The sequence below is a fragment of the Urocitellus parryii genome, chromosome 12 (genome assembly GCF_045843805.1).
Source record: "Urocitellus parryii isolate mUroPar1 chromosome 12, mUroPar1.hap1, whole genome shotgun sequence".
Lineage (NCBI taxonomy): Eukaryota > Metazoa > Chordata > Mammalia > Rodentia > Sciuridae > Urocitellus > Urocitellus parryii.
In genome coordinates this window covers 1281246-1301621 of record NC_135542.1, presented here as the reverse complement: position 1 = coordinate 1301621, position 20376 = coordinate 1281246, and the positions used below count along the sequence as shown (strand labels likewise).

General features: G+C 37.5%; 1 protein-coding gene across 1 annotated transcript; it reads left to right on the top strand.

The window, feature by feature from the left end:
* The first annotated feature begins 323 nt into the window (after nt 1-323).
* Nucleotides 324-20176, top strand: Slc5a7 (solute carrier family 5 member 7). Its single transcript, XM_077792076.1, has 8 exons — nt 324-501; nt 3534-3647; nt 4426-4581; nt 10212-10360; nt 13921-14064; nt 15205-15358; nt 17680-17897; nt 19547-20176. The coding sequence occupies exons 1-8, from the start codon at nt 324-326 to the stop codon at nt 20174-20176; spliced, it is 1743 nt and encodes a 580-aa protein (XP_077648202.1).
* Nucleotides 20177-20376: the final 200 nt, after the last annotated feature.

The following is a 20376-nucleotide window of genomic DNA, read 5'->3' as shown; positions in this document are numbered from 1 at the left end:
TGTTTATGGTTCTATTTGTTAAGCAATATTTCCTTATTTATTTATTTATTTATTTTTGTTTCTTGAAAAGTCAGGACATCATTAAACTGTTAAATAGAGGTAGGATAATATAGTGGACACTTGTTGGCCATGGCCAATTTCACACGTGACTTCAGTGTACTCTTTCTTTAAGGGGCACAGGTTGGCTCAGGAGCCAGCTGGCTTCTCCTGGCTGCCTGTGTAGGCACAGTGCTAGGCTGCTATTTCTTAATGCATTACTGTATTTTCTCCACAAGTCTTAATGAAGTAGCCAGCTGCGGAAGAATCTGGACCCTTAGTTAAAAATGGCTTTCCACGTGGAAGGACTGATAGCTATCATCATCTTCTACCTTCTCATTTTGCTGGTTGGAATATGGGCTGCATGGAGGACCAAAAACAGTGGCAGCGCAGGAGAACGCAGCGAAGCCATAATAGTTGGTGGGCGAGACATTGGCTTGTTAGTTGGTGGATTTACCATGACAGGTAGGTTCCGGTTCCAGTTCCTGCTTGCTTGGTGCAGTTCACCCTTGCTTGGCTTCTCTGAATATACAGTATGTGGTCTCAGAGTGTCATTGCAAACATTGCTCTTTGTCCTTTGGGGGATTCTTTAGGTTTGCTGGTTATATATTTTGAAAATAATGAATATCTGCTTGAAAACAAAATGGTTTCAACTCAGTAGTTCTTGCATAAAATGATTTTATAATAAATCAATGAATCTAATACCAACGAAAAAAAGTCTGGGCTTTCTGTTCTGTTTAGTGGGTGGAAAGAGTAAAGACAAAGAAGTGGAGGAATGAAAACATGCCCTCGTCTTACAAGTCATGCATTTGTAAATTAATATGATAGTGTTTCACTGTGTCCAGTAATGCATGCAGGAAGTTGTGACTTTGAGTTATCTTAAATGACAAATGTCAGTGAATACTAACCAGTGATGGTTTTTAGCCTAAATAAATCCATTTGGAGGCAATACAATAGCAAACTGATTGATCCCTTGCTTGGAAACCTAATTTTCCTATTTAGTAATTAATTTCCTTACAGGAAGACAATATTATGACTCCACAACAATGAAAAAGGAATTTCCAGGAAACTTGATAAAAAGGGGAAAAGCCAGGGTGTGTCCTTTCCGGAATCCCCTAGCCACTGTCTGTAGCTCTCTCCCTTTCAAGCCTTCTTTGTATTAGGAGGGGCTGGTATTCTGTCTGTCTTTGCTTTGCCCAGAGGGTTTTGTATGTGGGGTAATTTCTTTCTTTTTTATAGTCATCTTATTCATTGAAAATAATTCTGAAAAACAACAACTTAAAATTACACTTTCACTGATAACACATCTTATGTGAGTCTTAGTAAACATTTAAACATTAGCAGTCTAATCTATATTAACAGGAACTCTGAGTTCTCATTAGAAAAATGACCCATTGGAAATCATATCTGAATGATGTCCAGTTTCAATCCTGAAGTGCAATTTAAAAATGATTCGCCCTGTATATCAAATAGTTTACCAAAGCACTGTAAAGACAGCATCCACGTTCTGAAAGTCTTGACTTTGTAATCTACAATGTTCTATATACACACTAGATTTTACCTTCCAGGCATGTACAGTCTCTTTGTTTAACTCTTCACCAACTATAGATGGATTCATTTGTTCTTTGTAATAGCCTTGTGAAAGGGCTGTGGGGTTAAGTGAAGATCCAGGTTACCTTGTTAACCAGGACCAGGGCCAGGCCTAAACTCAGGTCTTCTGATGGCCACGCCCCAGGCCCTTAGTACTATACCACATGAGCTCATGAACTGGCCTCACTCTATTTCTTTATAAAGCTACTTATTTTGCAAATGCCACTAAAGTAATACATGAACTGCTGTATATCAAAGTGTTTTACTCATTGCAAATTGTTATTTGCAATAATAATAATACTGTCCTATTACTCTAGTTTAATGTTCTATTTAATATGGTCATAAAGAAATTTCAGGATTTGTTCCTTTACCATATTGAATGATATTTTTCACTGTAATACTTTATGAAACTATATAGAATATATTCAAATAACACTATTTCTTATGAAGTGTCATGGTCTAGCTTGGTTTGTGAAGTTCTGTCTTTCTCTCTCTCTCTTTCTCTCTCTCTCTCTTTGTGTCAGAAGATCCTTAATTAATATTATCATTCACTTAAAATCCGAACCATGTTATTTGAACCTTATCAGATTCATTTACTTATTTATTTCAAAAAATGTTGATTTTTAAAAAATACAGACAGTTTTAAAATGTTCAAGTCCTCACTCATGAATTTAATATAAAATATACAGCCATGGACAGTAAATTATAGCATAGAAAGGACAAGATTGATAAAAAAATGAAGAGAATTAGCTTAATCATAGTAAGTAATGGAGTCTTCACTTCTATATTATAATAGGGACAATTGTTCAACACCATTTTTTTTTTGGACAAAGATCAGGAGAGCTACATAATAAAAAATAACCATGAATTAGCTTTGTGCTTGTAAGACCATCTGATTATTAATTTTATGAAGCAAAATAGTGCTGGCGTGTTAGCAGCTCCAGGTACCTAGCAGGAAGACCAAGTCTCAGGTTCTGTGTCTGTGAGAATTCTTTCTTCTGTTCCTTTTCCACACTCAGTGTGTGTGTATCAAGTGGGGACTCTTTCTACAATTTTAGCAGGATTTAGATTGAGAAAAGCAAATGATGGTGTTTGTTACTTATTAACACCAGATGTAAAAGCTGCTATGAAGATGGGAGTGTTTGCTAAATACAAATCTTGTCCACATCAAGATTTTGTATATAAACTTTCCATTAAATGTACTTAAAATTACTCTGCAAGAAAGTCTTTTCATATTAATCTTTTAAAAAGCAATTAAACCCCAAGACACAATCTCTTCTTTGCTTTGTGTTAGATTAAAAGCCAGATAAATTCTGGCATGAAAGCAACAGAAGCACTTATCTGTCAAGTACTTATGTATCAAATACACATAATTATTTTACTTATACTCTATGAGAGTTTAGAAAATTCCTTAAAGTCAAATCTTATTCTCTATGTGATGATTCAGCCTAAAATTCAGTGTCATATCTGATAAGCTTTTTTTAACAGCCTTTGACACTCAGAATTTTATATACATTTTACATAAATAGCATTTTGAATATTTTGACTGTATTTTTGAAGAATATGAGCTGCAGAAATGTAGTGTCCCTTTAACCTCAGTTTTTCAACAAGGATCAAATTCTTCATTATCTTTTTTAAAGAAAGCAGTAGTTTATAGATCATGATTGGCCCAAACTCATTTTAACAAAAACTTGCTTTCTTTGGCTCCTTGACCTCCCTCTTTCAGCTATTATTCTATAGAAATTTCATATATCTGAAGAAAACATAGGTCACAGAATTCCTCAGTCATGAGTAGCCATATTAAATGACCCCATGGGACTAGTCGCCTGGTGTTGGACCATCAGACCCAGAGTATGACATGTAAGACAAAGTCCTATGTCATGACCTCTCTTTTCATTCTATTTCAGCCACGTGGGTTGGAGGAGGGTATATCAATGGGACAGCTGAAGCAGTTTATGTACCCGATTACGGTTTAGCTTGGGCTCAGGCACCCATTGGATATTCACTTAGTCTGGTTTTAGGTAAGTGGAAGGTTAAATCTCCTTGACTCATTCAGTAAAGCCTAAAGAATAAAAGTCTAAATAACAAGTGGGTTAGCAAATCAAACAGTGGGAATAACTATTGTGGAAAATGTCACCAGATAGTTCTAAGTAGGTGTTACAAGAAATTGATATGCAACAGAATAATAATGCTTAGGTAATCTCTTGATTATGGAACATGTAAATAACAAAAAAAAAACCAGCCTTTGATCTTATAACTTTTAAAACAGTGAATTTCTTAGCATAATCATATTTTATTCTTTCAAAAATATTATGGACATGTCATTAAAAATGAATCAACTTTATTGTACCTGACACTTTTTTTGTAAATTAAACTTATAAAAGGCCAAGAATATTATATAAAATGATTCCTCTTTTCTTTCTTATTTTTTTTCCCTTCAATTTGTTCTTTTGGACCTTGTGTTTTTTCAAATGTCTAAATGTACTGAGTGATACAAATGCACCAAGCCATCTCAGTGAACACTATCCTACTCCATATATTTAAATTTCATATGCCTCAATTATAACATCTTGTTGTCCATTGGATACATCTATTAAATGCTGCACTAAGGAATTTATATTAAGTTGCTGAATGCTTCTTGGTACTGCACTCACAGTATATTTCAGACTAGTTCCTCAATATATACAGTGTTTTAAAAAATTCATTTCCCTTAAGAAATTATAGCATAGTAAAAAGCTGGCAAAGACTATTATATTATGAATTTTTAATGTTCTCATAAACACTCATGTAATTTTTTAGGTGGTCTGTTCTTTGCAAAACCCATGCGTTCCAAGGGATACGTGACCATGCTAGACCCATTTCAGCAGATCTATGGAAAGCGCATGGGTGGGCTCCTATTCATCCCTGCGCTAATGGGAGAAATGTTCTGGGCTGCAGCAATTTTCTCTGCACTAGGTAAGCACCAACGGAACATTGTTCTACCTTCATTTCTAGTTTCCTGAACATCAGACCAACAACTTACTTTCTTCAGTCTTGGTGTCTTAGAAATTATTAAAATCATATCCTAAGTCATATTTATATTTACAAAAACTTAACTGAAGTTCTACATTTACTTGCAGTATTGTTGTAGAGATTAAGTCCAATCTCAAGTGCATTTGTTTTAAACTTGAATCACATAACTAGAGCAATAACTATGAGTTACTTTATAGGGATTCAGGGTTGCTTTTGTAAGTTGTATATGATTTTGAACAAAACATCATTAATTAAGCAAAACTAAGAGTGCTATTGAGGGTTGAGGGTGTAGCCCAGTGGTAGAGTGCTTGCACAGCATGTGTGAAGCCCTGAGTTCAAGCCCTAGCACCACCAGAAACAAAATAAATATTTACTGGGTGCAGTGGTGCCTGCCTATACTCTCAGTGGCTTGGGAGGATGAGGCAGGAGGAGCGCAAGTTAAAAGCCAGCTTCAGCAATTTATCAAGGCCCTATGTAAGTTAGTGAGATCCTGTCGCAAAATAAAAAGTTTTAAAATAAGGGCTGGGGGCACTAGGAATAGGTCTCAGTGGTTAAGTGGTACAAAAGAAAGAAAGAAAAAAAAAAAAACTACTGTCCATGAGCCAGGTTTAGGGAGAATACTTTTGATGAATACATTTAAATCAGTGAGTTCCATTTTTTTTTTCTAGAAGTCTCATTTATGTGAACTGAGAACTTTTTAATCTTCCCTGTTTTTTTTTTCTTCTGATAACTGCCTTGTTAATTGATATAAAGCATAGGCAAGACTATCTAAATTCCTCAAAGAATAGTACCACATCATTTTTAAAGCATTAATATTTCTAGAGATATTGACTTTTTGCATAAAATATACCTAATCAAAAACAAATATAAAACCAGTGTGAGTCTCGACTGTAAAGAATACTCCCAAAGAAATATTGCCCGCCTTCTCATGTTGACAAGTAATGTGAGCACAATCGCCTAACTTGAGATATTTCAATAAAATGATATTTGTAAAAAGCACAATGCTATGGTTTATTAGTGGAAAAATTTAAGTGTGGTGGAATGTAGCTTGGACTTCCCTGCCAGGTTACATGTCTTCTTAATGAACAATGAAAAGTTTCCCCACCCCCTGACTTCCTCTTCACCTTCAAAGACCTACAGGGGCACTAACTGGGCCAACTGATCATGATGAGAGACTGAGGCTGCTGAAGCAGCTAGGAGATGTAGTGCCCACATTAAGGTACACCAACCTCACCTGCTGCAGACCTGCCTTCATCCTGCTGGCGACACATCTCAGCTCTAAGACTCATCCTGAATTGCTTGCACTCCTCCCTGGTTCCTCCACCAACCACCCCCACTCCACCCCTACCTCCATCCACCTTTGCCTCTTCCCTGCCATAAGCCAGGCCACTCCCAGCCTCCCTTACCTGTATTAATGCAGCCAACTCCATGTTTGCAGGTCTGCCCTACTGTGGGCGCCACATGGCAGCCAGACTCATCCTTCTAAATTCTAACCTCAGATTCTAATCTCATCGTGTCCCCTTTCTTGCTTAAAACCAAACTTTTGAACAGGGCCCTTAACTATGGCCTGGGTCTTCTCTCCTCTGATGATCCCCTGCACCCCACTTGCCCTCTACCTTCTGTCTGAATTGTGGTTCTCTCTTGCTTATTACTGACACTGTGCAGGCACAGGTGTCCCTGCTTTGGATTCCTTCTCCTCTTTTTCTTTCTCTCTCACCATTTGCCTCCCTGATTACCAAGCACCCTGGCACTGACAGGGAACAGTGCTCCAAACTTTCTGGGAGCCTTCCCTGTGGGCTTTCCTAGGCACCTGCAATTTTTCCTCATTGGGCTTATCATCTCCCTTGGTATGATAATTTGTCTGTTCACTTCCTGCCCAACTTTTTACTGTACACAATGGATAATCAATTTCCTTAGGGCAGGAATCGTGTCCCGTGAATAACTATAATCCTATCACAAAGAAATTAATAAATAGTTTTGAGCTCTACTTTTTTTGACAAAAGAAGATGAATATTGCTTTTCCCCCCCTCCCCAATGTAATTCCATTATGTCTTAAATTACTGGGTTGTGTACACATTTAGGGAGATAGATGCTGAGTTTAGACTCAGTAGAGTCTAACTTATGACCCAAGATCAACTCATGCTAAGAACTTGCACTTGGCCTTTGGATTTTCAGTTTCCTGGCGAGATTTAGAAAACAAAAAATTTCAGAGGAACCATGGGAGATCTTCAGGCTCATTGGATCAAGAGCGAATGTGTACCATCCCACCGTGAGGTCCTTCTGACCATCAGCAGAGTTGGAAGGTCCTCCGCTTTCTTCCATGGACTGTGTCAGTGTTTGCCCTCTGAGCATACATTTGTCTACATGTGATTTCCCATCTATTCTTACAAATGGAAATACCACCAAACTTTAAGGGGTTAGAACAAAAGTAAGATAAATTTCCTCCTATTTTGTATGTTCTAGAATATAAATCCATCTTCTAGTTTTTATTATTATGATTCCATATGGCCTTCTTTTTCTCCCTTTCTCCCAAACTCCCATTAACATTATTTTCTTGGTCTCTGTAGAAACAAAGTTACTTGATGTGGAAAGAAGAGAATTTGATGGTTATAATATACAGTAATAACTCATGGGGAAATGTCATACTGCCCTGGTGCAAGATAATAACACTCCCCAATCATTGCTAAGCTTATACCCTAATGAAATTATGTGTAAAAATACACCTCTCTTCCCACCTTGCTCTCATTAGCTGAGAAGCAATGGGAGTTTATTTGTCATTGGTTTCAATACTAGAAAATTTTGGTTTTAAGAACAAACTACCTGCTGGGTATTTAAAAAGGAGTGGGCTAAATATCTAACAGAATACAACATGTTCACTCTAACTGAATAAAGATCAATTTATATAACAGTCCTGAAAGAGGAAAAGAATTAATGAGCTAATATTTCCAAAGTATCTTAGAAATAGAAAGCATAGTGGCAAAACTCAGAACTTTATTACAATTAGTTTCTGTTGGATATATGTGTCTGTGTATGTATTTCAGTATATTCAGTAAAGCATGCTTCTTTTTCATGTTGACACATGCATATATGAAATAATATATATTATTGCTTTTGCTTGAAATCTGTGTTGTGGCAGAATATGTACTTTTAAATTATCACCCATATTTTCTTCAAAAATAATAGCGTGAATAAGTCAGAGCTAGTGTTTATAAGAAACAACTTGGGATACTTAAGAATAGACAAGTGTAAGATTTATTATCACCTCACTGTGCATATGCATGGTTTACTGCGGAAATATAGGAGAATCTTTTTTTTTTAATGATTACAATGAACACTTATGTAAAGATAGGCTTCTGCAGACCAAATAATTTTTAAATTGTATGTTTCAAGTATAACCAGTTTCATGAAAATACTTTGAAGACAACTACATTCACAGATGTCAACTGTGTGATTCTGTCTTTGCCTATTCTTCCCCGTCTCTCTTTTTCTTCTTCCCCCTGAATAACCTCTTTTGGATTTGGTTCGAGGTAGAATTTATCCTTCTTGTATTTTGTCCCTTGCTCCTGAGGCAAGATTCAAGGTCTCATGGCCAAGTTCAAGGTCTCATGCCCTCTTAACCTGAAACACCCTGTCATCCTAAAGGTTCTCAGGAAGCCTTCTTGTGGCTTCCTAAGACCTCTTCATCCTGATACATCATCCCACATTGTTAAATCCTGTAGTTTATTGAATTGGCTTCATGAATCCTGCAGAAATCTCATGCCAGGTTTGATGACTATGCAGCTACTGGCCTAATGCTGATAGGACAGGCATGCTTGCCATCTTGACCCGAGAGCAAAGTCGTACCAACTATGTTTGGTATAAATGGGCAACACCTTATACCTTTTCAATGTATACTTATTCTGCAGATGGCTCAAATTAAGAGATTTTTTTCATAACTTTATTCACAGTGTATTTATTTTCTTATCTACATAAGTAGACTATATTTCTCAGTAGATCTATTAGAATAACTTTGTTTTATTCACTACCATTGATATAATTTTTCAGAAAATATTTTAGATAAAAAACTTAACCCAATCTTAACAGTAATAAGCAGGAAGGTAACTTCTCTCAGATCACTAACTTACGACCAAATGATGACATCTTCAGGACTGCAAATCTCAGTCCAGTGATCTTTATTCTATGATTGAACCTCTCATATTATGGGTTGATAACATACATGTTATTAAAGTGGAGAGCCACACCCAAAGAGGAATGGCAAAGAGTGGCAACCATCAGGAATAGGATTTCAGGGGGAAATAATCTCTTAAATATCTATGCAGTCATAACTCAGATAATTACCTGAAGTCACTGGTAAATAATTAACCGCTCTCCTCTGTCTTTTATCCTGCAACTCCTTAGTAGATGTTTCCTTTAATTGATTTTTTTATCCAGGAGGATAATGTTATATTATTATCATGGCCAAAATACACAAAAAAAATATTTTGTATTGATATCTTGGGTCAAAATACTTTGAATTATTCTTTAGGATGATGGATTTTCATCCATGTAGATTGTAAATATTGTTATGCCAATTAAGGAGGAGGAGGAGAAGAAGGAGATTGTGAGGCATCTGGCTACAATTGATGGGTAAAAAAATCACAGATCTCTTTCATGTCTGCTAGCATACCTATAATTGCCATTTATAATCAGATAAAATATAAACTATATAGTTTTGAAAAAAATGGAAAAGTAATTAATGAGTTATGAAGCAGCAAGTGAGTTAAGAAGCCATTAGTCCAAGAAATGGGCCAATCTTCCACACCATTAAATTGTCACCGGAAACACAGGCATCGACAAACACGATAAACAGCTTGTAAAGTAAAAGAAACATAAACTTGAATTCTAAGAATATAAAATTTGATGATGGAAATGACCTAAAAATATGATATTCATCATTAGTGTTCTTCATTACATTGATATCTTAGGAGTAGAACTTGTATGTCTCACCAGCAAAATAAAATAAAGTGATCCTTCATGACTTTGAGGGAGAAAAAGTTGAAAGATAAGTTTTAATAATTATATAATTTTTTTTCTACAAATTTGTCTTAATTGTTGGCACCTCGGAGGGTTCGCCAGCTATAACAGGAAAGCAGAGGGCAAACTAAATGTAAAAGAGCCAATGAATAATCATTGTAAAACTGGAAATGACGGATCAAATTGCTCAGAAAGCCTTATTTTCCTTATGGATATGAGTAAATATATTGCATATAATTAAGTCAGAACTTCAGAGGGTGAAATTGTGAATTCATGGAATGGAATTGAATGTCTCAATGTCTTGTTCAGGGTGTTCAGTGATAGTAAGTTTTGGGTGTCTCTCATGTATCTGAATATATATAAAAAGAGATATATAGTCAGTTTGATAACATACCAAGGTCTCAATATAAAAATTCACTTTAGCCAAGGTCATCCAGTACACTGTGTATGACACAGGGAAACATAGCGGCTGTCACAGAACCCACAGGATGGCCTTGCCAGAAAGCAGAACTCACCCAGACCATGACCAGCGCTCTCACTTCCTGTTTTTGTCCCCACAGGAGCCACCATCAGCGTGATCATTGACGTTGATGTGCATGCTTCCGTCATTGTGTCGGCCCTCATTGCCACTCTGTACACCCTGGTGGGTGGTCTCTACTCTGTGGCCTACACAGACGTTGTTCAGCTCTTTTGCATTTTTGTAGGACTGGTAAGTGGAGCCTTCCTCAGATTTGCCTCCTGGTCTTCCTCCTCCTCCTCTTTCTCTTTCTGAACAAAAGATAATGTGGTGTTTTATACCGACTCAGCAAAGGAATTAATGTTTTCCATCATGAGTGATACATAGTAAGTTGTACACCATTTGAAATTTTGTATTTTTCTATGAATTGATTAGATGGAAACTGTAGTTATTTCGTTAGAGGTGGACAGAAAAATGTGTGCTATGACTAATTCTCAGAAAGATCTAGGTCTTTGTTTTCTTCATGGCTAGCTCTGATGGAAACTTATGTGTGACACCCTTTGAGAACTGATGATATCACACTTTCTCCACAGTTCAGAAAACTAAAACTTTGGTAGTAACCCACACAAGTTTCTTTCCTGTCCTTGTGTTCATTTATCTATGAGACTGTTTATCAATTAGACTCTTCATAGGACATGGAAATTCTATTGAAAACCTTTTTTGTTAGAAAAATATCCCCTTGGAAAAACTGTAGATTTCAAATTATAATGGTTAATATCTGAGGTCAAAGAAAGGGCTTAGTTATATAAGGAATTATCTGTATTATTTATTGTCCTTAAGTCATGGATTAAATTAGGTAATATAGGTTTGTTGCATGAAGAAAGAGTACTATATAATTATGAAATACAAATACTATTCGTCTTATGTTAAAAGCATCTCTGCACATCTTAGATGCATTCTAGTCAATGTTGATTCTTTGCAATTACATCCTAAAACAGGGAGATTATAATTATGCATATAATAATATCCATCACCTAAGACAAGTCAAAAGAAAAATAAAGGAACTGGTGTGGCCACTCTTGAAGGTGTCACTGTGGGTTCACATACATGATCTCATCCAACACATACATTATGTCAGCTACAGACCCTGCAGGGCAGAGCCCTGGTCAGAGGCCACAGACAGAGCCAGCCAATGCTGAAGATGAATCATTTTCTGAAAGAGAGTCAAAGCACTCTTCATTCTCGTCAGCTTTCTTTATTTTTCTTATGATAAAAAGCTTTTCGCTCTATTTTACTTTTTATTCTAGACACGTAGAGATGAAGAATGAATCCCATTCCTATTTTTTTTCAATTTTCTAGCATTTGTAATAATATTCTAGAGGAAAATTTAAAAGAATTAACCAAAATTAGGTTTACAGTTTAACCCTAAATTTATATACCCTAGCAAAGATTACATTTCCTCTTTTTCTCCTAGACATTTTATTTGCATTTCGCGGAATGTAATTCAGTCATATTTTAATTGAATTTGAGAGTATTTAATTTACTCAATAACTTCCACTTTTTTATTTTTTAAATTGCCAAAATCAAGTTGACGGTGCAGAAATTCTGCTTTGTACTTAACATCATCATAAACTTTATGAAACAGAGAAAACAGAAGTAAATCTTCTCTCACTGTGTAGGAAGTGAGGTTCGTTTGGCAATGGCAGCTCTCATAACTGATGCACTTGTTATTCCAAGAGACACAGCCCCAGGGGATAAGTCTATTCATCAGTGATGTATGTGATTTCTCATTGCATGGCATGAGATCAGAACTTAAAATACACAGGTACATAAATCAAGGAAGCAGGTGTAGAGATGGTAGGTCAAATATATGTAGGGATATATGTCAGAATGGTTTTTTGACTACAAAATGTAACTAAATTGATAAGAAATTGAAGATAAGAATTGTTAAGAAATCACTATCGAATTAACTGAATAAGACTAAATAAGCTTTAATTGCTGTTCATGATATGTAATTAATTAATCAACTTATAACTCAAACCATCTTTTCTTCCCAGTTTCTGTAATTCTTTGGACTTTATCATCACCCTGGCAGCTCCAAAGTTATAAATTTCAGATTTCTTTTTCAGATTCCTCTGACCTCCCTGTTGACCTCTTCTGACCTTTCTCTGTTGACTCTCTTCATTTTCCTGTTCAGTGCCAGTATCTTTCCATTCCTGATGTCACTGCTTTATCCAGGGGCCACTGAAACCATCTATGGCCCTTCCATACGACTACATTCTTCCTAATTATTTTTAATATTTATGGTGTTAAAATTTAGAGGAAATTTCACTGACTTTAAAAAAAAAAAACTCCAAAGAACTTCTTGTAGCCAGGCACTGTGGCACATGTCTATGATCCCAGTGACCAGGGGTGAGGCGGGACCATTGCAAATTTGAGGCCATTCTCAGCAACTTAGTATGACTCTCTGTCTCAAAATAAAATTAAAAAGAAAAAGAAAACAGGGTTGGAGATGTAGTTCAGAGGTAGAGCACCCTTAGATTACCATTTTTTGGGGGGTGGGTGCCAGGGTGAACCTACCGGTGAGTACTCAACCACTGAGCCACATACCCAACCCTTTTTAAAAGGTATTTTATCTAGAGACAATCTCACTAAGTTGCTTAGTGGCTTGCTAAGTTGCTGAGTCTGGCTTTGAACTCGCAATCTTCTTGCCTCAGCCTCCTGAGCCTCTGGTAATACAGCCATGCAGACACCATGCTGGGCCTCTGGGTCAAATTCTTGGTACCACATAAAATGCATGCAAATTCCTTGAGTTTCCACTTGCATACAAAGCAAAATATAAATATTTTGGCTTGCAACTCAAGGTTCTCTCCATGTCTATCTTTATTGCTCCCATTTCCCTAAGCTACTCCCATGCCAGCAAACTTTGTCACCCAACAGATGTGGGCATATGCACACAAACACAAAACATAAAACTTATACTGTTAGTCTTCTACTTTCAATGGCTCAACTTGGAAACTTGTTTTTTTGTTTTGTTTTTGTTTTACTTTATGAGGGTGTAAAACTGAAGCATGTTCAGTAAAAACCACAATTTTAATTTTGATTTTGGATCTTTTCCTGGGCTACCTAGGCACAGCGAGTGCAGTCTTTTCTCTAGTGGCAGTAGCCATTGCTCCTGGTCAGTCACATAATCATATGGGGAAACAACTGACACTCCACAGTGCACAATGTGGCTAAGCTATGGTGCTTGGTAGGTTGGGTGGATTCAATGCAGCTTTGCAATTTTTTCAGCTTATGATGTGTTTGTTGTTGTGTGACCCCGGGGTAAGTCCAGAAGTGTACGTTTTCTTCCACTCTTTGCTTTGCTTCCTCCAGATGGTCTCCTCCTTTGATTTCTTTTTCTTTTACCTATAAGTATTGGGCCCATTCTTCAACACTTGTTTTACCAACAAATTTCTCACTTAAACCTTTCCGTGTCACCTTAATGGGTGGATATCTTTCCCTAATTCACATAAAACATAAAAGTGTGTGTGTGTGTGTCTCTGTTATGTCTTAAATGTAGTATTTTCTTCTCAAAGTTTTCAGGTGACTGCTCCTATAGTTTATATGATACGGCATAATCAAGCAGAAGTAGATAATGTGTTATTTTAGGTTTATTCCATGATGTCCCATAGTTTCCTGTTCTTCTTTGAATAGGGGAACTCCTGAGCCACTCCATGTACAAGAAAAATAAACTAGGTGTATCAATTTTGCAATATGTTAATCAAGTTTAAAATCACAGACTAAGACTCCAATGTCGCTCTTTGTTCCAGTGGATCAGTGTCCCCTTTGCCCTGTTACATCCTGCCGTCTCTGACATTGGATTCACTGCTGTACACACCAAATACCAGGAGCCCTGGCTGGGGACCATTGAGTCCTATGAAATCTACACGTGGCTTGATAGTTTCCTGTTGTTGGTAAGTGATGCTCTGACCTGAGGAAGGACGTCTAATTGTCAATCAAAGACATTTTCAAGATTTTCGTATTTATCCTTAAATATTTACCTGCTGGTGCCTGGCCTTCTCTGTGTAAGTACCACATACTGATTTTACCACTAAAGCTCCATCATGGCCATTTCTGAGCTCACCTCCAAAGTGCATTCATAGATTGCTCATACACACCGTAAGCAAGGATGTATTATGTCATTTAATTAAAGCCCAATATCACATTTAGCTGTCAGGTAAAAACGAGTATAAACAAAATTCTGACGTTCTCTCTGACATTCCGCTATATTCTCTATGCTCTTGGGCACTTTGCAAAACAATGTAATGCCTTGACTCTTGCAGTAGAATGGGAATTACGGAGCAGGAACCATGCCCTTTTCAAGTTTGTGTCATATGACCACTACTTGTCTGGTGCAATATTTATTGGGTTGTATTGATTCAGATTTCATTTCCTACTTTCAGAATCTTAATCATTTTTTGATAAAATATTTTATGGTTCAAATTTGGGATGAGAACCAACTGAGGTCTTCTGGATAGTTTTAAGGCAACTTAAATCAGTAAATTTAGGAAAAACAAGGATTGTCTTGTCTAATTACTAAGGAAGACGAATTAAAGAAATTTTCCACAATCAAAAATATGCGATAATGTTGTCTTAGTTCTCTTGGGCTACTAGAATCAATTATCATAAAGTGAGTGACTTAGAAACAACAGAAATGTGTTTCTCACAGTTCTGGAGGCTGGCAATTGCAAGATCAAAGGGCTGGCCAATTTAGTGTCTGATGGAGACTGTACTTTCAGAAAACTTGCTGTTGTGTTCTCACAGAGTAGGAGGAATTCATGAGGGCTTTACCTATGACCTGTTCAATTCCCAGGGCTTTACCTATGACTGAATCCCTGTCTAGTACCTGATTTCATCACCTTGGAGATTAGGATTTCAGTAGACACATGGACAATAACAAACTTCATATGACAACCAACATAATCACAGCAGCTGAGATTCCTGGCCCTACTTCTGACTATTCTAAATGCAATTGTTATAAACCTCTTGTTTAAAAATATTGGTAAATGTGAAATCCCTTCAATTCACTCTGAGTCTTTGGGGTTCTCATGCAGATGCTGGGTGGAATCCCGTGGCAGGCATACTTCCAGAGAGTCCTCTCCTCGTCCTCAGCCACCTACGCTCAAGTGCTGTCCTTCTTGGCGGCTTTTGGGTGCCTGGTGATGGCTCTGCCATCCATCCTCATTGGGGCCATTGGAGCATCAACAGGTAAATCTCTGGGAGCTTCACCATGGTCGTCACTTAATTTGCCAGTTCCACCACCTGTTGCCTTCCCTGTTTTACTTCCCTCTTACCCCCACATAGTGAATGCCTCTTCATTCATGGTTCCTTATGTGCCTTGTAGAGCATTCGGCAAACTGCATTACAGCTCAGCGATCTCCACGTTTTTGGATTGCTTACTCCATTGACAAACATGCTTCAGTACACCTCCTCCCCCGTTTTGCTCTATTATCAATTGTATCCACTTCCGTCCCCAGTGGTTCTCAACCATGGTGCACAGTGACCTCACCTGAGTGGAGAGGAACTTTCTACAACACATCTACCCCTGGCCTACTCCACACGGTGTTTAATAATCAAAGATAGAGCCAAACACTAGTGTGTGTGTGTGTGTGTGTGTGTGTGTGTTTAATAGCCCCCTCTGGTGAGTCAAAGCTAAGCCAAAGTTGAGAGGCACCAGCTTAAGAAAAATTCACCTGTCTTCATGACTACCCACAGACCACTCTGAACTTCAGAGTCTACCTCTATGATTTCAATAGTTTGTTCAAGGTTCCCCCCCCCCGTTGGAGAAATAAGTGAGTATGTGTATGGATGAAGATAAGCTAAGAAACTAAATGGTAAAGAGAAAGGGAGAGAGAGAGATAGAACATAATAAGAAATTTTTTTTTTCCCCTGTTAGCCCTTATGTGAAACACTTTTAAACTCTCACCTTTAATTTAAACTTAATCGCTCCTCATCCTCATGTCCCTTATATGGTGGAAAAGAAAACCAAGCTCCTTTGGCCTCTTTCATAAGCATATTGATCACATGCAGGAAGGCTCTGCCTTCATGACCCACTCTTCCATCCAGGTCCTGTAATACCTAATTTCAACTCTTGGGGATTAGAAATGAAATAAACTAGGAGGGCATAAACTTCAGACCTTAACTAACATCATGATAGCCATGGAAATTTTTGGCATGTTCAGTGTTTTCCATATTTTAGAGTCAGACTTCTGACTATTCTAAATGTGATTGCCATACAACTCTTAAGAGCATTTAAAACACATCACATTAATGAAATCCAAAACAGTAACCTAAGTAGAGAAAAATAAAAGAAAACAATTTTTCTTTTATCTCATTGTATTTTTTTTTAAAGATGACCCAGGGTGATGCTCCCATGGTGACTCTGACTTTTAATTCAAGAGCCATTTATTGGATTGTTTAGTTTTTGAAAGAGCCGTCATGGTTCATAGAACACTCTTTTCATTCCAGTTGTTGGTTCATGATATAAATGAACATTCAAAAAGATAAAAAAGATGTGCAGTGTCTGGCTTTTGGGGGGGTGGAAAATTTAAAAAAAACAGGATTTATTTCATAAGCAGAAGACAGATCTGGAGATTATTTGGAGGGTGGTAGGAAAACAGACTGATTAAAACAGCATAAAGGCGGTTTTTTTTTGGACTGAGTGTAACTTAGCAGTTATTTCTGGTATCATGTCATCTCTGTTAAGTCTTTAGAGTTGGCATCATCATTTCAGCATGGCTTTCATGTTGATCATAATGGAAAATGGGGAAAGGAAAAGTAGCAGGATCCAAAGGAAACCACCCTATCATTCTGACATTAAGGAAGTTCAGCAAATAAAAAAGGAATTATATTAATATGTGTTTACAGGTTCCTTGTGTTCTTCAACACAGTAAGCAATAAAGAAGCTACATATTCTAAGATAAACATATGCTTCAGTCCTCTTACCTTAATTCAAAAACCTTAGTTCAAAATCCTTCTGAAAAATCTCAGTTTTATGAGTATAATTTTTATTCAGTAAAGATGGTTCAGTTCTTAATCTAGCAAGTCTCCTGCTTCTTGTAAGTAAAATTCTACACAAGATTAAATGAAATTAGAAAAATTGTGCCAAGATAGCTCCTAAATCAAGCTTATCTACAGGAAAAATGAGAGGTAACAACAGCCATGCTGTAGTCTCTTGCACACAGATAACTAGGCCTAAGGAAGTGGTCCAGAGAAAATTCTGTGGTTCAGTCTAAGAGCATTTGTTTTCTATGATTCTATGTAATATAATGCCACATTGCAGAAAAGGAGTGTGTATGTCATCATCATATTCTAAGCAGATGTTATGAATGAGACTGAAGGTCATCAATACCTTTAGAGGTCAGAACATGTAAGACATTTCCACATGGCCGTCACCTGGACTTGCCACGTAAGCAGGCTAACGTATGTGATGCTCAGTTGGTTTCAGAACTGCCTAGTAAACAGCATGACCCGGATGGGTAGAGAAGATATGCCTCTTGGTTGTTACACTTGTGGTTTCTACTCAACAGACTGGAACCAGACTGCATACGGGCTTCCAGATCCCAAGGCGAATGAAGAAGCGGACATGATTTTACCGATTGTTTTGCAGTATCTCTGCCCTGTGTACATTTCTTTCTTTGGCCTTGGTGCTGTGTCCGCTGCTGTCATGTCTTCAGCTGATTCTTCCATCTTGTCAGCAAGTTCAATGTTTGCTCGGAACATCTACCAGCTTTCCTTCAGACAAAATGTAAGAACACTTTTTTTTTTAATTTGTAATTTATGATTATTGTTGCTATTTCTGCTGTCATTGTACTTAATGTTTTTGTAGAATATGTATGCTTACAGATTCCTTATATTCAACCTGTGCTGTAACTAAGCAGTAAAAAAGCTACATATTCTAAGACAAAACTGAACTTCAAGTTATCTTATCCTATCAAGTTCAGATTCAGCATCCCTAATCCAAAATGTGAAATTTGAAATGCTCCAGAATCCGAAACTTTTTGATAACTGATATGTTATTACAAGCAAGAAATTTCACACTATGAAACTTTTATACTCAAAATTATTAAAAATTCTGCATGTCAGTCTATGTACATCAGGTGTATATGAAACCTAAATTAATTTCTTTTTTAAACTTGAGCCCCATCCCCAAAATCTTTCACTATATAAGTGGATATTCCAAAATCCAAAAATATATGAAATCCATTGCTAATACTAGGCATTTTAGATGAGGAATGTTTAATCTGTAGATATGTGTTCATATCCTGTATTAATTCCATTTTCTGTAATTCTACATTCTGTAAACTTTGATTAGGCATACTAGTTTAAATGACACTGAGCTTACATGTGCTGAAAATGCATGTTAACAATACATTTTATTATTCATGTTTTTTAAAAATATTTATTTTTTAGTTGTACAAAGCACCTTTATTTTGCTTATTTATTTCAATGTGGTGCTGAGGATCGAACCCAGGGCTTCACATGTGCTAGACGAGTACTCTACCGCTGAGTCACCACCCCAGCCCTATCATTCATGTTATCCTTAAAGGAACAAATCAATATAACTATTTTCCAAGATATTTCATCATGTTGCCATAATTAAATTTCTTGTCTTCTGACAAAAGATGACTGCATCTTAAAATATCTTAGCAAACCATTTAGTCTGATTAAGCACAGTAGGAGACAGAAAAACACTGGTAGAAGCAGGACACGCTAAGTTATTTTATGCATATTTGTGTAAACTCTGAACTGCTCTTCATTTAGACTCCCAAGTCTACCTTTGTCATAAAATATCCCCTCGATTTAATCTTCTTTACTGAATCGAGTGGTTGTAGAACAGAAGGCTTTTGTAGTCCCTGGGGGACCAAGAACACCTCTGGAGAGCCTTTCTTCCCTCCGGAGCTGGGTCTCTTTGTGTTTTTAGGTCATCGTTGCAAAGTAGTCCCAGTGGTTTTAACAAGAAAATGTCATGGAAAAGCCCTTTTGTGTGGCACCAGAAGGTGGTTAGTCTTATATATGGTAGTATTCCTACAAAGAGAGGAAGTAAGGACAGTCGCAGCTCTCTCAGTGCCACATGAAGACTATTCATGAATACATACAAGCAAAATTCTCCCTTGCCCCTTGTCCCTGGATGATGTCACATTAGCTCATCTCCTCCCCCTGTGCCTTCAGGCAAAGGATGTGGTGATCTAGCTTCATGCCTATGGTACCCAGAAGCCCCACTCCACCAACCACCTGGGAGGTCATCAAGATTGTGATCTTCAGGTGTCATAGGTTAGGTTGGGTTTGCCCACAGAGAAAATCGTTTGCCCTGGGGGTGAATAAAGATGCATCCCGATCTTCACCCACATGAGTCCACATATCGGTGTCATGCTGACCCTCGTCGATTTCTTACAGGCATCGGACAGGGAAATTGTTTGGGTCATGCGAATCACGGTGTTTGTGTTTGGAGCATCCGCAACAGCCATGGCCCTGCTGACCAAGACCGTGTACGGGCTCTGGTACCTGAGCTCTGACCTTGTCTACATCATCATCTTCCCACAGCTGCTCTGTGTGCTCTTTGTCAAGGGCACCAACACCTACGGGGCCGTGGCAGGCTACGTCTCTGGGCTCTTCCTGAGAATCACTGGAGGGGAGCCGTACCTGTACCTGCAGCCCTTGATCTTCTACCCCGGTTATTACTCTGATAAGAACGGTATCTATAACCAGAGATTCCCATTTAAGACTCTGGCCATGGTCACCTCATTCCTAGTTAACATCGGTGTCTCTTATCTGACCAAATACCTATTTGAAAGGGGAACCTTGCCGCCCAAATTAGATGTATTTGATGCTGTTGTTGCAAGGCACAGTGAAGAAAACATGGATAAGACAATTCTGGTCAAAAATGAAAATATTAAATTGAATGAACTTGCGCCTGTGAAGCCTCGACAGAGCGTGACTCTCAGCTCCACTTTCACCAATAAAGAGGCCCTTCTAGACATCGACTCCAGTCCAGAAGGCTCTGGGACTGAAGACAATCTACAGTGACACCATCTAAATAAAATACTGCTTTTGCAAACAGAGCACTCTAGTAGGATAGTCCTGGAAAGATGGTTCATGGCACATATAACACATATTAAAATTATAAACCACGTTCAAGAGAACAAAATCCTTGCCAAAAAAATATGAATATGCACTAAAGGAGGGATTCAGGAAAAGTCATGTGCCATTGCACAAATACAGACTAA

Excerpts from the sequence above, each read along its gene's own strand:
- Slc5a7 (XM_077792076.1), top strand. The coding sequence starts at position 324 with ATGGCTTTCCACGTGGAAGGACTGATAGCTATCATCATCTTCTACCTT. Across the intron at positions 14,065-15,204 it reads TTGATAGTTTCCTGTTGTTG|ATGCTGGGTGGAATCCCGTG; the intron begins GTAAGTGATGCT and ends GTTCTCATGCAG. Across the intron at positions 17,898-19,546 it reads AGCTTTCCTTCAGACAAAAT|GCATCGGACAGGGAAATTGT; the intron begins GTAAGAACACTT and ends GATTTCTTACAG.